Source organism: Schistocerca americana, chromosome 1, assembly GCF_021461395.2.
Source record: "Schistocerca americana isolate TAMUIC-IGC-003095 chromosome 1, iqSchAmer2.1, whole genome shotgun sequence".
NCBI classification, from domain to species: domain Eukaryota; kingdom Metazoa; phylum Arthropoda; class Insecta; order Orthoptera; family Acrididae; genus Schistocerca; species Schistocerca americana.
The window spans coordinates 1,235,247,807-1,235,267,109 of record NC_060119.1 but is presented as its reverse complement, the minus strand read 5'-3'; the positions used below and the strand labels follow the sequence as shown (position 1 = coordinate 1,235,267,109).

The 19,303-nt window shown below is 44.1% G+C and overlaps 1 protein-coding gene across 1 annotated transcript in view; it reads right to left on the bottom strand.

Moving 5' to 3' along the window:
- The window catches only part of LOC124598405 (Down syndrome cell adhesion molecule-like protein Dscam2), a 701,156-nt gene extending 689,016 nt beyond the window's left edge, over positions 1-12,140 (bottom strand). Inside the window, exons 1-2 of the mRNA XM_047135998.1 lie at positions 12,095-12,140; positions 1,147-1,327 (exon numbers count right to left, since the gene is read on the bottom strand). Coding sequence (XP_046991954.1) covers positions 1,147-1,327; positions 12,095-12,140 — 227 coding nt within the window. The remainder of the gene's footprint in view (positions 1-1,146; positions 1,328-12,094) is intronic.
- Positions 12,141-19,303: the final 7,163 nt, after the last annotated feature.

Here is a 19,303-nt window from a genome sequence, read left to right as displayed (position 1 = left end):
TGCTCCGGCGTTACGACAAGCGCCGGCTCGACGATCAATGACGGAAGGGCAGAGATGGCTGTGAGACGACTTCAGCCAAAAGTACGCTGGCGAACCCCTGTCTACTACGACACCAAGACAGGAACGGTCTTCACACGAAGAGAATATAAGCGCCGCGCCGCCTAACCGCGGCTGGAGTGGAAGATCAGCCGTCATACAAACGCTACAGAAGTGACTTATGAACTGTATTGTTTTGCTTGAAATGAAATTGTTTATACCGAAGGACATAGGTTATTCGGTTTCCGCCATTTGCTTGCGACACACCTTTGTGAATACGCAGAGTTTTGTCAATTTAACTTACTGTAATTACTACATTAATACGATTTGCTTGAATTCTTGTCTAGCGATCCGAGAAAACACCTTCCCGGGCACCTTGAATAAGACATGTGAGCAGGACGCAATACATACTGTGAAGAATTTCTGAGAGATATCTCACTCGAAAACAATATATTGCATAGAAACGTCGCATCACTTTTCCGTTTCCGTATATATCACTCGGAGAACTGTAATCAATGTGAAAGGTATTGCCATGAAGCTGTCAATTGAGCAAATTTTGGGAGGAATGCAGTTTGATGGAGTGTAGTGTTAGCAGAATATTTCTTTGCCTGATCCCACTCGCACATTCAAGGCGTCTTGGATTGTTTATTTACCTCAGTTCTTATCACTTGCTGCTGCTTTTGTCAGAGTATTTTATACTTCGCACATGCAGTAACATTTTTAAGTGTGATGTTTTAAAGCAGAATATCTTTCAACATACAATTGCACCACTGCTCTAAGGGTTTGGTGACATTCGTCATACAGGAAAACCACATCAGTTTTTATGATTATCGTGTAACTTGTGAATGTCTTCAACAATTTCAGGACCAAGTTGTCTGATAGTTCCAGAAGCAGGGCACTAATGGGCTTCGGGCATCTAATGACAGAGGATCTTCTCCACTGTTTAGGACCGAGAGATTGAGTCCTAAGATTTTATTCAAGGCGTGTGGCAATGTGGCAGCTTATAACATGATTCTGAAGTGCGCGTCGCAGAATAGATACAAATGAATTAATATAGTTGAGGAAAAAAGATGAGTCAAATGACTTCTGGGCAAGTGAGTTGGAGCTGACCTGAGTCCATGTACTGCAGTCACCGGTGAGCCATCCGAATGCAGCCAGATGACATCTGGCAGCGGGCTGCCTCTTGCGGCGCAGCTGAGCTGCGCTCCTGTGGAGTTGGAGAAGCGCAGCTGAGCAGGCGGCTCCTGCACCAGCACCGGCGCCTGCACGCCCAGCTGCCCGCGGCACACGCCTGCAACAAGTGGAGGGGTGTCTGATGAAGGTTCTTTCTAACAGTTTCTTCCACTACAAGATTTAGGCTGAATTATTTCTTTAAATGATGAAATTAACAGGAATAAGTACGCAAACAATACTTTGGACAAAACTGTTAATTACTTTGAAGTTAATGAAGGACTGGTTTTGCTAACATGTTTCCGACTAGAGCCAAATAGATACTTTAAGATTACTAGTATTTCGTCTTCTAAATGTTTATAATTAGTATAGAATTTATATTTGTTTATATGTCAACAATAGAATTAACGTTACGAAAAAATTACTTATTTCGTCCTATAATAAAGGATACTAACTAGGAATAGTCAAAATAAATTGGAAAATCAATTAAATACATAAAACTAGGCAAAAAATTAGATCTGGTGTTATATTCTTTAAATCTAAGGGCCAATCTTTCTCTTTTATGAAAATGCAGATTATATTCACATATGTTAATGGTAACTAGTTAAACATGAAAAAATGTATTTAAGGAGGCAGACAGCAAAACAAAAGGGTAATTAAAATTATCTCAGCTTGCTTCATCACACACTGATCTTCCTCTTGTGTTGAAAATAAAGTGCGCAAAATTTTATCAAGATCCCAATAAAACAGTAGATTATTATGAATTACAAACAATCAAACGCACGGTCTTTTATACATATATTAAGAAATTTCTTTCTTTCTTTCTTTCTTTTTTTTTTTTAGAAATGTTTGTCTTGCAATTTTCGGTGTGTATTTTATATCCTCTCTGCTTCGGTCTTCATCAGTCATTTTTCTGCCCAAATAGGAAATCTCATCTGCTACTTTGTTTTACCTTTGTATACGTTCATCCTACAACCTCTTTCGTCGTACAACCATATTTCGAGTCACTGTCCATTTCGGTCAACGGTTCTTTCAGGTCCTTTGCTGCCTCTAAAAATTCCCGTTATAGGTTTCTCCTAGGTTTCCTTAACTGTTTGCTCAATGTATAAATCGATAAACATCGACGGTTAGCTACAAGACTGTCTCAATCACAGCTTCCTTTTCAAGCCTTTTTACTGCTGCAATAGCTGCCTGATTTCTAGTTTCCCGCGCCGTCTATTTTACCCCTGCTAACTTCGGAATTTGAAAGAGTGTATTCCAGTCAACATTGTCAGAACCTTTCTCTAAATCTAAAACTGCTGTAGCCGTTGGTCTGCCTTTTTTCAGTCTGTCTTCTAGCATAAATCGAAGGTTCAACATGGCTTCAGGTATTCCTAAATTTCTCTGAACCACTACCGATCTTCTCCGAGGTCGGCATTTACACGTTTTTTTCCACTCTTCAGTAAGTAATTCATGTATTTTGCAAGTATAACTTAGTCAACTCCTGGTTCGGTAGTTATCATATCCTTTAACGTCTGCCTTTTTTTGGAATCAGAATTATTGCATAATCTGTGGGTATTTCACCCGTATCTTACATCTTGCACACCAGGTGGGATACTTCTAAGGCTTCCTCTCCAAAGGATCTCAGTAATTCTATATGAATGTCATCTACTGCAGAGCCTTCGTTTCTACTTAGGTCTTTCAATACTCTGTCAAATTATTCTCGCTGTATCATATCTCATCTTCACCTACTTCTTCTCTATCTGTTACGTCTTCCTCAAGTTTATTTCAGATATATAAATCCGATATATATTTCTTTATTGTGCCTGTGTAGCTCAGTGATGCCGGCACGGTAGCTCAGTGTGTCGAGTTAGAAGACTGGCTGCCCCTAAGCAGTAAAAAGCTAAGTGAAGTTCTCAACGATCAACGATTCCCGATACCGCCAAGGGTTTTTACTTGGTGGGAAGCCTGTTACGGTGTGTACTCGTCGTTGTGATTGCCGGTTGAGAAGCTACTTGACCAGTAACAGCGGGTCCACGATCTGGAAAATCTGCAAAACGCCTGGGAGAGCGGTCTGCTGACCACATGCGTATCTGTAGCGTATCCACACGGCGCCCCCAAGCAGAGGATGACACGGCGGCCGGTAGACCTCCCTTGGGTCTTCACGGCCTGTCGAGAAGGTCGTTGATATTTTTCTTGAATTTGCTTCTACAGGCTTGCACTTATCCTCAACCATTTGTCTGCTTATCCATTTTACACTGTCTGTCAACTTCATTTTTTATTCGTCTACATACCCTTTTGCGTGCTTCATTTGCTGCATTTTTTTATCTTCGTCAATTAAATTCATTATGTCCTATGTAATCCCATTCCTTTTCTACTGTGTTCCTTTTCCTTGTTTCAGTCAAACGTTGCTTAATGCTCGCTCTGGAACTCTCAATAATTTCTGGTTCTTTCAGTATATACAGATTCCACGGTCTTGACTTCCCATCTTTTCGCAATTTCTTCAGTTTTAGTCTGCAATTCGTAACCCAAAAATTAGGGTCGAAGTCCAAATCTACCTCTGGAAATGTCTAACAGTTTAAAATCTGGTTGCTAAACCTCTGTCTCATCATTATGTAGTTTATTTGAACACTTCCAGAGTCTCCAGTTCTCTTTCATGTATACAGCCTTCTATAATGCATTACCTAGTGTCTCTTGAGGACATATTGAACGATATGATGTAATGTTATGACAACCACTTTATTTATGCAAGCAGTTTCAGTCGTAACCGGTCATCATCACTTTAGAGAGAAGCCACTAAGGATAACTGTGACCACACTGGCGCTTAATGGCAAAACACGTCTTAATCACCAAAACAATTTTATCATCTCACGACGCGGGAACACCAATATCAGAGCCATTAAAATTGATACATAAAAGGCACATCAAAAAAATGTTTTGCATCAGCCCGGTTCCCAGAACTCCTGAAGATAGACGTTGACTGTGGATATTGTATCACAGACGCAGTCCCTTTGACTGTTCAGAGATGTCACTAAACCCGCCCAAAGACGTAAACAACCAGGCATGAGCAGCGCCTATTAGATGGAGGGGGTCCGACAGCCGATCAGTTCCAGTCATTCCACCAGCAAGGAGGTACACGGCTCGTGTTGTCTGTAGTTCAGCAATGCCTAGACGGTCAATTTCGCGGTTCGATCGCGCTCGCTTTGTTACTTTGTGCCACGAAGGGCTCTCAACAAGGAAAGTGTCCAGGCGTCTCGCAGTGAACCAAAGCGATGTTGTTCGGGCACGGAGGAGAAGCAGAGAGACAGGAACTGTAAACCGCATGCCTCGTTCAGACTACCCAAGGGCTACTACTGTAGTGGATGACCGCTACCTACGGATTATGGCTCGAAGAAACACTGACAGCAACGCCATCATGTTGAATGATGCTTTTCGTGCAGCCACAGGGCGTCGTGTTACGACTCAAACTGTGGCAATAGGCTGAATAATGCACAAGTTCACTCCAAACGTCCATGGCGAGGTCCATCTTTGCAACCACGACACCATGCAGCGCAGTACAGATGGGCGCAACAACATGCCGCATGGACCGCTCAGGATTGGCATCACGTTCTCTTCACCGATGAGTGTCGCATATGCCTTCAACCAGCCAATCGTCGGACACGTGTTTGGAGGCAAGCCGGTCAGGCTGAACGCCTTAGAAACACTGTACAGCGAGTGCAGCAAGGTGGAGGTTTCCTGACATTTTGGGGTGGCATAATGTGGGGCCGACGTACGCCGCTGGTGGGTATGGAAGGCGCCGTAACGGCTGTAGGATACGTGAATGCCATCCTCCGACCGATAGTGCAACCATATCTTCAGCATATTGGCAAGGCATTCGTCTTCGAACGACAATTCGCGCCCCTATCGTGCACATCTTGTGAATGACTTCCTTCTTGATAACTGCATCGCTTGACTAGAGTGGACAGCATGTTCTCCAGACATGAAGCCTATCGAACATGCCTGGCATAGATTTAAAAGGACTGTTTATGGACGAGGTGACCACCAACCACTCTGACGCATCTACGCCGAATCGCCGTTGAGGTTGGTACAATCTGGACCATCAGTGCCTTGATGAACTTGTGGATAGCATGCTACGACGAATACAGGCATGCATCAATGCAAGAGGACGTGATACTGGGTATTAGGGGTACCGGTGTGTACAGCAATCTGACCCACCACATCTGAAGATCTCGCTGTATATTCGCTCCCTGCTGAAATCTGTAACACTATCTGTACTACGTCATCATCAAACAAATTTTTGTTCCTTTTTTCAACATTTGTGAATGGTTGAAGGAAGTTTTCTTACCTGTCGATTATGTGTCACGATTAAAAGCGGTGACATGAAAACGTGATCCATTCTAGCAGACGCTGGTGCATCTGTATGACTGTCAGTAACTAGTTTTAAGTTTTCAAGTACCATCTAACGATATTATCATTCCATGAATTAAATTCTCTCTGTATGTGTAAAAAGACTTATCACAATAGGAACCGATCAAAGATACAAATTGTGATTAAGACAGTTCATGGTCAAATCCCTGAAGAAGTCTGCAATGCGAAATGTTTTTTTTTTTAATTTTGAGAAATGTTGTAAGCATAGTTGACTCGGTATAACAAACACATTGTCTATTGTTCTTGCGTGGCCATTGACTGCAACATTAAGCTCGGTTTCTTTTTTGACGTCACAATTGTGCCAATAAATTTATATTAAAGTTCTCTCCGTAAAAGTGTATAATAATTCCTGATTTTTTAGAATAACTTCACTAATGTGAAAAATTCGGAGCCTTCACTTTCATCTACATGCAGGCGCGTCGCTTCTGTATCAGGTTTATAAATGGAAGCCATGGACGCGCTTGCCACGCGATGTGTCTGACAAACGCCATAGCAAACCGGACACTCGTGCGTAGGCCGAATGCAATTAATAAAAGCGAATCTTGTGAAAGCTCTGATGCTGTTTATTGTCTCATTAAAGGAGGCAACGGACAGGTGTTTTTGAAACTGTGATCAAAGCCGGATTTAAAAAACAACTCATAATAATTATAGGCATTTTAAAAAAGAGAATTTAGGATGGAGCAGATCACACATGCATCAGTTTACAGAAAGCTTTCTGTGTGTATTTCTGCCAGCCGTGTTCGAAGGTAGAACCATTTCAAATATTTCGTAAATTGTGTTGACATTGTGAAAGCCTCTCAGAAACAGCACTGGTGGCAAAAAAAAGATATCAGGTAAGTGCAGTTTGTCAGATTTTCCAGATTCATTTGCGGGTTACCACTTAAAGGAAGCTGACTGACAGTTTTGTTAGCCGAGATACTGACGTATATTGATGACTGAAATTATATAGAAGCCTCTGGCGGACTGTTGTAGATTCTATTTATTCCATAAGAATATAACACTATCTTTCTTAACTTCCGAGAGTGAATCGCTATGAAAGCTGCTCAACCACGTTGCTCTCTTCACCAACTAATTGATTTTGAAAAGACTGAAGCTCTGTTACTTAAACGTGAAGTTCCTTGTATTGATCCAAACATAATCAGATCTGCAACCTAGAGTAATTATATAAGGCAGTGAAAAAATATATTTACTTTATGTTAATTAAGTAACAGCTTAGTCCTATGGTTTTGTTGTCCACTAAATCCATATCTGACATTTTTCCTTTTCTATCTCGTTAAGTTTTTCCACAGTGTGATTTCGTTACAATACGGAAAATTAGAAATCATGTACCTGGAATGAATAGTTGTTTTCAACTTTGAGAAAGGTTTTATTGAAGTATAAACATGAAAACACCTCTTCATTACCGAGCGAGGTGGCGCAGTGGTTAGACACTGCACTCGCATTCGGGAGGACGACGGTTCAATCCCGCGTCCGGCCATCCTGATTTAGGTTTTCTGTGATTTCCATAACTCGCTCCAGGCAAATGCCGGGATGGTTCCTTTCAAAGGGCACGGCCGACTTCCTTCCCCGTCCTCCCCTAACCCGATGAGACCGATGACCTCGCTGTCTGGTCTCCTTCCTCAAAACCAACCAACCAACCAACCAACCTCTTCATTATATAAGACTTGTGTGTCTATTGGCTTGAGACTTTCCTTAAGGCATCGAATATAACTTTCTCTCTGATGAATTTCATGTTGTATATCTCGGTGAAGCGAACGATAGTAGTCGCTCACTATATACGCATATGAGCGGGCATGATACTATTTTCCCACCTCTTTGATGTTTTGATGAAACCAATTACTTTCTTCGTCGGCTGGCTATCGAAGATTTTCTAGGAAAGAGTTAAAGTGAATGTTCAGAAAGAGTATCTTGACTCAGTGAACAACCAAACTTCATGACACTGAGGGGGTTGACACCAATCGTATACACGATTCATCAGTGGCCAACACCTGTGAACTGTTTTTCACAGACTACCTGTAACAATGATATTGTATCTCCAACCATCAGCTAGTCAGTTCATAGTTGGTGGTTGGAGACACAACATCGTTGTTACAGGTAGTTTGCGAAAACCAGTCCATAGATGTAATCAGAGATGACTGTCTTAAGAGCGCGACTGAATGTAAGTTTTTTCAAATTTATTTGACCTCAATAAAAAAGTGAAACCGTAGTCGCAGTAAATTACAGAAAGTTTACATGGCTAGTTTCGGTGAAGCTCATTCACCATTATCAAAAGTTACAACTATGAAACAAGTGTGCTATTAATTATGAGAACCTGAAATATAAGTAACAACCTAACCGCAAGAAACCAAGAAACAACTGTGCTAGTGAATGCTGTATCCATCGTGTTGATTAATTATGTATTAATCTCGACCGCATCATGTGTCGTCCAAGAAAAACAGTTGTTTCTTGGGCATAGTGATATTGAGTGCTGCGTTCACGACAAACCATATATTTTCAACTTTAAGACGTTGAGATGTGGAGATTTTCGCCTCAGAGTTATCTATTTGGTTTGGAGACCATATATACAGACAATAATACACATCATTCGTGCATCGATGCTGTCACTTCATTAACTTCATAAAGGTGCGTTCTGATACTTCACTTAACGGTTCCATCTCATACCTGAGCGATGTATGTTTCAGAGTAACAGCAGGGTTGCTAAGATTAAGGAGACAGAATTTTTATTTGTCAGGTTCTTTATGGAAGTAGTTGGACAACGCCGATCCTATAGAATATAGACGACGTTAAGATTTTAATGTTCTGTACAGATAAAGGCTTCACAGCGACCATTTGCAATGATGTGATTCTTCAGTTTCTCCCGGCGTATTTGTTATTCGAACAGTCCACGGGTATACCGCCGATTCATAGTGTCCAACAGGCACAATATTTCGGCGATCAGACATGTCGGAAGTACGAACTGGCGACCAGGGCGGACGTAGCAAGCACATCGACGCTACGACAGATTCCGACGCCCACGTCTTCGCGACTGCCGGCGCGCGGGCGCGGACGGCGAAGAGAGCGGCCCACCGGGGGAGGGGATTTAAATGGGCCGCCCGCCCTCAGGAGCTCAGTTCGTCAGCGCACCTGACGATGGCGACATGTCTGATCGCCGAAATATTGTGCCCGTTGGACACTATGAACCGGCAGTATACCTTGGACTGTTCGAGCAATTGCAATGATGTTGCTTCTTTGCAACTATTGCATAACGAGGTTTAATTTAACATAATAATTTCATAGTAACCTGTGACGAATGTGTTGTGGCTTGGTGTTACTTATATTTCAGGTTCTCATAAGTAACAGCAGACTTATTTCATACTTGTTACATTCGATATTTATTACTGAGCTTCACCGAAACTAGTCATGTAGACTTTCTGTAATTTACTGCATCTATGGTCTGTCTACTGTACTGAAGTCAAATAAATTTAAAAAGAAAAAGAAAACAGTTCATAGATGTTGGCCACTAATGAATTGTGTGTACAACCAGAGGTACCCGGTAGCTCACTCAGTGTCTATTAAGATCTGAAGATGTTGTTCTGAAGACCGAAAATGGCAGCTGTATAATAAATAACATCCTAAGGACGGCTATAGGTGTTCTATTTTACTACATAAGTGAACTGCCGAAGTCGCTCAAGCTTCCAATCAGAAGGATGGACATACAAAGGATATGACTGATTATTTCTACAGAACGTAAAATACCTTACATTCAGCTTGTTCATATATCTATAGCTACGTATTGTGAGCACGAAGTTACTCACTTCGGCAAATATGGCGAAGATGATGGTGTGATGATGTTTGGATTGTGCGGCGCTCAACTGCACCTGTACAAATTCCCAACGTTTTCTCAGTCCAATCTTGCCACTTGCATGAATGATGATGAAATGATGAGGACAACACAAACACCCAGTCATCTCGAGGTAGGTGAAAATCCCTGACTCCGCCGGGAATCGAACCTGGGCCCCCGTGCTCGGGAAGCGAGAACGCGACCGCGAGACCACGAGCTACGGACAATATGGCGAAGAGATATTAACTCTATTTACTTTACAATGACTACAAATTTGCAGTAACGGTCATCTACTCAATTGAAACGATTTCTTTCAGTCTGTTGTCTGTCGTGTGAGCAGGCAGGAGGCCGGAGTGGCCGAGTGGTTCTAGGCGCTACAGTCTGGAACCGCGCGACCGCTAAGTTGTTTGACTATTGTACGAGAGTTGTTCAATAAGTGAAGCAACACTCTTTTTATCGGCCAGTTTCGGTTGAAAAACATGCGGAATTTGTTTTGGGACGTCATGGAATATTCCAGCTTCAGCACCTATAGTTTGATGAAGTGCCGATAGTTGGTGGCGCTGTATGTGACCTTCAAAATGGCGTCTGGAGAGGTGCATCCCAAGCCGAGAGCTGTCATTGAATTTCTCTTCGAGGGAAACCAGAATATCGCAGAAATTCATAGGCGATTGCAGAATATCTACAGGGACTTGGCAGTGAACGAAAGCCCGGTGACTCGTTGGGCAGTGCGTCTGTCATCATCGTAACAAGTCCGTGCAAAACCTGCCCTGTCTCCCGTGTGCCAACCGGCCGCTCACAGCTCTGAGTCCTGTAATGCTGGACTATGCGGGCACTCTTATTTGTTGTGATCGGCAGATCACGATCAAACACTTCGCTGCACAATTGAATCTCTCTGTACTTAGTGCTGAAACACTCGTCCACCAGTCCGGTTACCCACATGTGTATGCCCGCTAGGTTACTCGACGTCTAACACAATACTATAAGGAGCGACGAAGGACAATATGTGTGGTACTTCGTGGCAGATTAAAACTCTGTGCCCGACCGAGACTCGAACGCGGGACCTTTGCCTTTCGCGCGCAAGTGCTCTACCATCTGAGCTACCGAAGCACGACTCACGGCCGGTCCTCACAGCCTTACTTCTGCCAGTATCTCGTCTCCAACCTTCCAAACTTTACAGAAGCTCTCCTGCAAACCTTGCAGAACTAGCACTCCTGAAAGAAATGATATTGCGGAGACATGGCTTAGCTACAGCCTGGGGGATATCTCCGCAATATCCTTTCTTTCAGGAGTGCTAGTTCTGCAAGGTTCGCAGGAGAGCTTCTGTAAAGTTTGGAAGGTAGGAGACGAGGTACTGGCAGAAGTACAGCTGTGAGGACCGGTCGTGAGTCGTGCTTCGGTAGCTCAGATGTTAGAGCACTTGCCCGCGAAAGGCAAAGGTCCCGAGTTCGAGTCTCGGTCGGGCACACAGTTTTAATCTGCCAGGAAGTTTCATATCAGCGCACACTCCACTGCAGAGTAAAAATCTCATTCTGGAATATGTGTGGAGTTGCTTGCTCGTTACGAATCTGATCGTGACTTTTTTTGTCGAACATGCCACGTGGCTTCATCACTTCGAAGAGGAAACAAAACGGCAAACCATGGAGTGGCGCTGCACCACGTGAAGAAAAGTACAAAGCAGTACCATCGGCAGGTAATGTCATAGCGACGGTTTTCTGGGATTCTGGAGGAGTTATTCTGTTCGGTGTCCTCCTTCATGGTACAACGACCAACTGCGAAGTGGATTGTGCTAGCCTCAGGAAACTGAAGAAACATCATCAGCGTGTTCGTCGCTACAAAAATGCAAACCAACTTCTCCTTCTCCGTGGCAACCCCAGTCTGTGTACCGGAGAGGAGCTCACGAAATTTCGTTGGACTGTTCTTCCTCATCCACCCCGCAGTCTGGATCTCGCACCTTCCGACTTACAAGTGTCTGCCCAATAGAAGAATGCACTTGGCGCGAAGCAGTACGTGAATGATGGGAAGGTAATTAACGCAGCGAGACATTGGTTCCGATGATGACCAGTACAGTGATACCATGCGGATATAGAGGCCCTCGCAGTAAGATGGTGTAAGGCCGTCACATTGAACGGAAATTACTTTGAAATGTAGGGTTTTACAACCAAAGAACTGAGGAATAATATGATCTATTAGGATAAACCTGCTTTCGGCAAAAAGAAGAGCTGCGTAACTTAATGAACATTCTTCGTAATTACAACGGGCTGTTATGGAACCTTGGACTACGAGTCGTTACAAGTATTACTAATGCGTGTTACGAGAGATTAAGTAAATGGCTCTGAGCACTATGGGACTTAACATCTGTGGTCATCAGTCCCCTAGAACTTAGAACTACTTAAACCTAACTAACCTAAGGACATCACACACATCCATGCCCGAGGCAGGATTCGAACCTGCGACCGTAGCAGTCGCGCAGTTCCGGACTGAGCGCCTAGAAGAGAGATTAAGTACTCGGTCTTGTAATACAGCTTCTTTACCCGATAAATAACATAAGTTGTGTGTGGGATAAAGCCGCACACAATTATACAAAGTACCAAGCATATTGAAGCAAACCGAGCGCTGTATCACGTGTGAGATACAGATGCGAGCGAGTGCGCCGGGACTTACCCCAGTTCACTGCTAGTAGCGCCACGTCACCGTCACGCGTCTGCATGTAGCGCACAAGTATTGTACCACAATTTAGTATGAAATTAAAAATCAAAATTTATGTTTAAAACATTGCTAAATTACAGTTTAGTGTAATAATGGTCCAAATACCAAGTCTTGATGTTCTAAACTTAATAGTTTACGGAAAAAGGCCGTTTTAAGAGAAAAATCAGAGGCGCTAAATAATGACGCTAGGAAGCCAGAATTTGGTCAGAACGTGCAGTTACAAGTTATAAATAAGATATGCTGGTTTCCAAAACCATAAAACAAAAATTAACGCCACAATCCACGTTTTTCGGAAAAATCAGAGGCGCTAAATAATGGACTTAGAAACTTGAAAATTTGTTTTATGCTTCAGTACACCCCAAAAATAATAACAGAGAGTCCACGTCAACCTACCTCTTATAGTTTTTGAGTAATTAAATAAAAACTAATTTTGTAACTAAAATGTACCTAAGTGTTGTAGATTAAGTACTTGAAATTTTAATGATAGAGGAAATTAGTTAAACGAGATAATCAAATATATCAGATAATAGAGCTACACCAAGTTTAAGACTTGTAACATAAATAGCAACTGATATAAGTCTTAGCAAAGGTATGGTTAAGAGGTAACAATCTACCGTTAGTTCCACTAAATAAATTCTATTAAGCAAAGTTTTCATTCTAGCGAGGTGAAACTTTCTACGTGCTTTCAAACTGCTTATCTGCATACTAGCAAAAATTAAGAAGTTTCTGAAGTAGTTGGTAACTATATTATTAAAGATTATGTGCCCGAGATAGCGGTCGTTTGTAGACTGCCGCCGTATGCAAATGGACAGAGACAACAGATGATTTCTCGGCAGTCCACGCCGGCACATTATAAATACAGCCCCTGAAGCAGAAGGAAGGTTCACTTCACTCTCAGACACTGTGAGGTCCACGCCAGTTAAACGTCTGGTCGCGCTATGCCTCGGATGACGTCAGAGCCGAGCTGTGACAAGCGCGTATTTGGCAGTGAAAACGGATAGTGAACTCGCGAGGACTGTACAGCGTCCTGGATCGTTTGAAATTCGGCAAAATAACTGTTAGTGTGCCGTCCATTTGAAATTCAATTCCTCGTGGCAAGTGGTGAATTTATTTCCACTTTTATGGCGAGCGTTAATTTTTGAACATCTATTGCGAACTTTCAATTGAGTGATGTTAGTCAGAGTGAAAAACAATCTGGTAGTAAGTTACGGTAGAGGTCGCCTCTGAACTGCTAAAGGTGTTGTTAGATTAGAAAGACTTGTTTTCAATTGAACATAACGCAATTTTAAGTGTTGTTTGTGAGGAACTTTAATTAAATTAAATCTTGATTGGAACTTTAAACTTTTACTGAAGTCATAGTCCTGATCCCGCAAAGAAATGGGAAAACACTTTTCTTTCAGTGGGCTGGACCGGAATGTGGCCGTGTAGACTGGAAACTAAGGCCAGTATGTTTCCCTTCGTTTTCTGGCTGACCACCAAATTAGTTGCCAGGCTCACGTGATTAAAGACGGCATCAAAACTTTAAACCAGTGAAGTAACGTACTCGCCGCCCCCCATCATTACTGAGCTACACCTACCATGCCCACGTTTTGCATACTGGCGCACTTACAGATCATTGAATAAACAGTGGTTTTAATGTAACTCCTTCTTATTTCTTCTTTCCCAGGCCTTATCTCGCAACTTCACGGGGTCGGGGCTGTGTTAGCGGTAGAGGGTAGCCAGATGCTCTTCCTGTCACCACTTCATTCCTACCGGGACGGAACTTGTGTACCCCACCTGTTGCGTCCGCTCTTGCCCCGTATGACAGTGTATGAAAGTTTTCTAAATAATTAACAAACCGTGCAACTGAGGTGGGAAATGGGTATTCACCCAGTCGGATCTGGGAGGCCGCCTGAAAACAGTATTCAGGGTGGCCGGCACACCAGCTCTTGTCCTTAACATCGGCAGGTGGGTGCGATCCGGGACCAGCGCGCTCCCAAATCTCGCCAGCGCCGTACTAACGTGCGCGGCTATCCAGTCGGGTACGTTTTAACGTAGTATTTTTGGAAAATTTATCAAATGACAACAAGGATTAATCGTAGTACAACAGGTGATTTTGAGGCAAGATGTAACGGTGTATGTCGGCTCAATCAACACTAATAGGCATGAAAATTACAAGTGCGATATGCCGCAAACATCAAACTGGTTTGAAGTGTATTACATGTTTGTACGTCGAAACGCCAAAGAAACTGGTACAGGCATGCGTATTCAAATAGAGAGATATGTAAACAGGCAGAATACGGCGCTGCGGTCGGCAACGCCCATTTAAGACAATAAGTGTCTGGCGCAGTTGTTAGATCGGTTACTGCTGCTAGAATGGCAGGTTATCAAGATTTAAGTGAGTTTGAACGTCGTGTTACAGTCAGCGCACGAGCGATGGAACACAGCACCTCCGAGGTAGCGATGAAGTGGGGATTTTCCCGTACGACCATTTCACGACATCGGTGCGGCCGGAAAAACATCCTGCAGGAATTAGACCAACGACGACTGAAGAGAATCGTTCAACGTGACAGAAGTGGAACCTTTCCGCAAATTGCTGCAGATTTCAGTGCTCGGTCGTCAACAAGCGTCAGCGTGCGAACCATTCAACCAAACATCATCGATACGGGCGTTCGGAGCCGAAGGCCCACTCGTGTACCCTTGGTGACTGCACGACACAGAGCTTTACGCCTCGCCTGGGCCGGTCAACACCGACACTGGACTGTTGATAACCAGAAACATATTGCCTGGTCGGAAGAGTCTCGTTTCAAATTGTATCGAGCGGATGGACGTGTACGGGTATGGAGACAACCTCAGAAATTCATGGAGCCTGCATGTGAGCAGGGGAGTGTTCAAGCTGGCGAAAGCTTGTAATGGTGTGGCGCGTGTGCAGTGGCAGTGATATGGTAAACGTGGTATGTCTAGATACGACTCTGACCGGTGACATATACGTAGACATCCTGTGTGATCATATGTATCCATTCATGTCAATTGTCCACTCCGACGGACTTGGGCAATTCCAGCAGGACAATGCGACACCCCACACGTCCAAAATTGCTACAGAGTGGCTCCAGGAACATTATTCTGAGCTTAAACACTTCCACTGGCCACCAAACTCCCCAGACATGTACCGAGCGAGGTGGCGCAGTGGTTAGACACTGGACTCGCATTCGGGAGGACGACGGTTCAATCCCGCGTCCGGCCATCCTGATTTAGGTTTTCCGTGATTTCCCTAAATCGCTCCAGGCAAATGCCGAGATGGTTCCTTTCAAAGGGCACGGCCGACTTCCTTCCCCGTCCTTCCCTAATCCGATGAGACCGATGACCTCGCTGTCTGGTCTCCTTCCCCAAAACCAACCAACCAACCATCCCCAGACATGAAAGTTATTGAGCACATCTGGGATGCCTTCGAACATGCTGTTCAGAAGACATCTCCACCCCGTCGTACTCTTACGGATTTATGGACAGTCCTGCAGGATTCATGGTATCAGTCCCTCCAGCATAACTTCAGACATTAGTCGAGACCATGCCACGTCCTACCGTGGCACTTCTGCGTGCTCCTGGGACCCTACAGGTGTAGCAGGTTCGTTTTCTCTTCAGTGCGTATGCAAATGATTGGTATTTTAGCGAAACCGTACATGACCCGTGCATGGCTCCTTTTCTCGTCATCATGTATTTTACACCCTGTTTTTAACATACTTCCACATTACTACGTTAATTTAAATTACTACTGTCACTGAGTTGCTGCTTTGCCTGACCTTGAGCGGCGTTAGAAGCGCGTATCGATATATCCCCTCTCGTAGTATCTTTGCTCGACTGCTATTACTTCCCGCTCGTTGTCTGTTGTAAGTTAGTTGGTCGCAGTTCGGGTCGCGAGTTCGGGTCTGCCAGTCAGTTGGAACGCGTCTGGAGCGCAGTGCGGATCTCCCAGTCGGGGAGTCGCAATGCGGCACTGGTGCAGTCGGGTTGGAGCAGCAGTGAGGTCTGCGTCGACGTGGCTCGCCCGACCATTGCCGCCACGCATCACTTGAGCCGGGCCGCGGTCTTGGTCGGTCGTCTTACAGGATGACTCGTTTTGGTTCGCCGATCATTCATGAGTCGGCTGTGTGTGTGTGTGTGTGTGTGTGTGTGTGTGTGTGTGTATGTGTGTGTGTGTGTGTGTGTGTGTGCATCGACTCCCGATTTGTCTTCGTGTGTGCTTAGTTACTGTTGGGTATCGATCAGGTCTTCGTGCAAGTGTTTATCAGGTTGTGTGTGTAGTTGGCGTTGGTTACAATGACGACTACTTTAGATGTTGTCGGCATTCTGAGCCAGTCGGTCAGACGAGGAAAGTTATCTCCGCGCGGTGCGGTCGGCTGGGGCCGCTGGCAGCCTCTGTGCAGTCTCGGAGTGTGTGTGGAGCTGTCCGATCGCTACGAGCTTCGTGGTTCACCGACCCAGAACGTCAAAGTTGAGTAGTGGTTTCCACTACCCAAGCCACATCTATTCATGTTGTGGTGTTTCGCTTCGGTGATTTGCTGTTGGGGAGGTCTTCCGGTGAGCAACACCGAGTGGTTCTGCTGCTGAGATTTAGCCGCCATGTGGTTTGAGTGCACCAGTGGAATTTTGTGTCTTGTGGCTGTTAGTGTTCCAGTTGGCTGCCCTGGGCACTGACGTAAATTCAGGCATTGTTCTTTTGAGCGAAGTTAACTATTACCGTGTTTCAGATTCAAGTGTACCAGTGGAATTTTTTGTCTAGTGCCCTTTAGCGTTCCGGCTACCTGCCCTGGCTACTGACGTAATTTCAGGCAGCGTCCTTTCCTCACCTGTTGTCGCTGTCCAATATGGTGTGTAATTTTGACAGCTAATACATACTCCATTGTGGAGTATCGCGTTTGTTACATTGCCGGTTTGAGTTCTCATGTACTGATTGACGGGAAGCAAGTCATTGTGTTGGTCGGTCCGTGGCTGTCCCCTGGTTAGGCTCAAAAATGGTTCAAATGGCTCTGAACACTATGGGACTTAACATCTGAGGTCATCAGTCCCCTAGAACCTAGAACTAATCAAAGCTAACTAACCTAAGGACATCACACACATCCATGCCCAAGGCAGGATTCGAACCTGCGACCGTAGCGGTCGCGCGGTTCCAGACTGAAGCGCCTAGAACCGCTCGACCACACTGGCTGGCACCCCTGGTTAGGTTTCGATGGATCAGGTATAGTTGGGCTCACCACCTGTCTCACCTAAGTGAACGAGGACAGACCGACCTCCCTGGAAGCCTTCTGAGTGCTACCGGTGTTTAATTATCTGTTGTCAGCTATTTAAATTTTAGGCTTATGGTTATTTGTTTTGTTTCTTAAAACTTTGCAAAATCAATTTTTAAATTTGTCTTTCAAGCTTAAACACTGCGGCCTTCTGCCTTTAAAGATTGTGGTAATATATTTTAAAATTTTGAAGTTTTATTTTGGCCCTCAGCCATTATTATTGCACCTTGCATATGTTGCTTCTTTGAATTGTTTTATTGCTATCTTAATTGGATTTTTATCTTGTTGATTTTTAAGATTTCTTGTTGTTAAACATGCTGGCCTTCTGTCTTCAAAGGTCTATGGTAATATATTCTAAAATTTTGGAATCTAATTGTGGCGCTCAGCCATTAGTATTGCACTTTGCGTATGTTGTTTTTGAATTATTTTATTGCTATCTTAATTGGATTTTATATTGTTAAGATTGCTTGTTGGAGGTCTTCAGCTCTGAAAGAGTTGCATTCGGTAAAGATTCGGCTATATGTCGCTTTTATTGTAAAGGTTATTAAATTACAATAAATGATAATTAGAAGCAGAAACTGACCTCAACCATTGGCCCTTTCCACTATCTTATTACCTGTTCTGCCCAGCGGGTTTAGCGGGCGTCTCAGTACATAGTATATGTGAGTAATAGAATCGAAATTATGGATATGAGGAAAGATTTCGCAGCACGTTTCTCATTCGAAATCGTTCCTAAATTGTGGTTATTGATCGGAAAATTGTGTTATGCATCATGTAGGAAAGAGAAGCGTCTGCCAGCACGTGCGGGAATTAGACCAGCTGAGGCGTTGCTCACAGAGTCCATGGTTTATTTTTCGGCGATATTGCTGTTCGCATTGGTGGAATCCAACGCGCTGTAACACGAATGTGGAATGCATGAGATCAGGTGGGGCCACATTGAGTCCCACGCGGCTAGCGCTTCAGAGGACAGGCGCATTGTTCCCCAGCCGTAAAGGATAGTACGGCCACGTACGTGACTTTAGCCAGGAAATGGACTTATTACAGCAAGACAGGTATCGACGCCGACAGCGTAACGGCGCCTGCAAACTGTCAGAGCAGCGTCCATGTTTGCGGTATACCTGGGTGCGACACCAGAGAGAGGCGTGCCGGCATTTGTGCATCCAGACACAGGAGTGACCGCTCGTCGTCTTTTCAGACGAGTCCTTGTTCAGCGTACAGAGTCGCGGAGGGCGTATTCGTGTGTCGACGCTCCGAGGAGAACGAACGCTGCCAGACTGGATTCTTCATCGTAAGGAGGGTCCAGCACATTGCTGGATAGCGTTGTGTGCCATTGGGTACGCAAAATGATCACCCCTGGTTCGTATAACTGGTACTTATAGCAGTAGCCGTTAAATTTCTGACTATGAAAGCCGGTTGTTGTATCCTAGCTTAGCGATCTAAGTGATATTATATTTGAAGAAGGTAACGCAAGATCGTATGTTGTCCGTACTGTACTGACCTACCACGGCGTTGCGTTGATTGTTGTAAAAAAATCTGGATCTGGGTTACCGAGAGACAGTCACGCCAGCACTTGCCAGTCACTACGATTGGTGAAACCTGGCATAAAGTTGAAACAACCTGACTTAACATACCGGTGTCTGTCATCCAAACTCAGTTCGACCAGACGCCCAGCTAGGTATGAGTTCTTTGCTGCTGCGTCAGATTGCAGCTTTGTGCGCTAAATGTCGCCCTATTCACCCCAAACCCACGTAACAATTTGATAACGTATTCCTTCCACTATACCGTATGTGCACAACAAGTAAAATTTCGTTATTTCGATCCTTCCTTGTGTTATAATTTTAATCGTTAAGGTAGGAACGGTTTCTTTCAGCTGCATTGGGTAAAATTGACTTCTCTATATCAC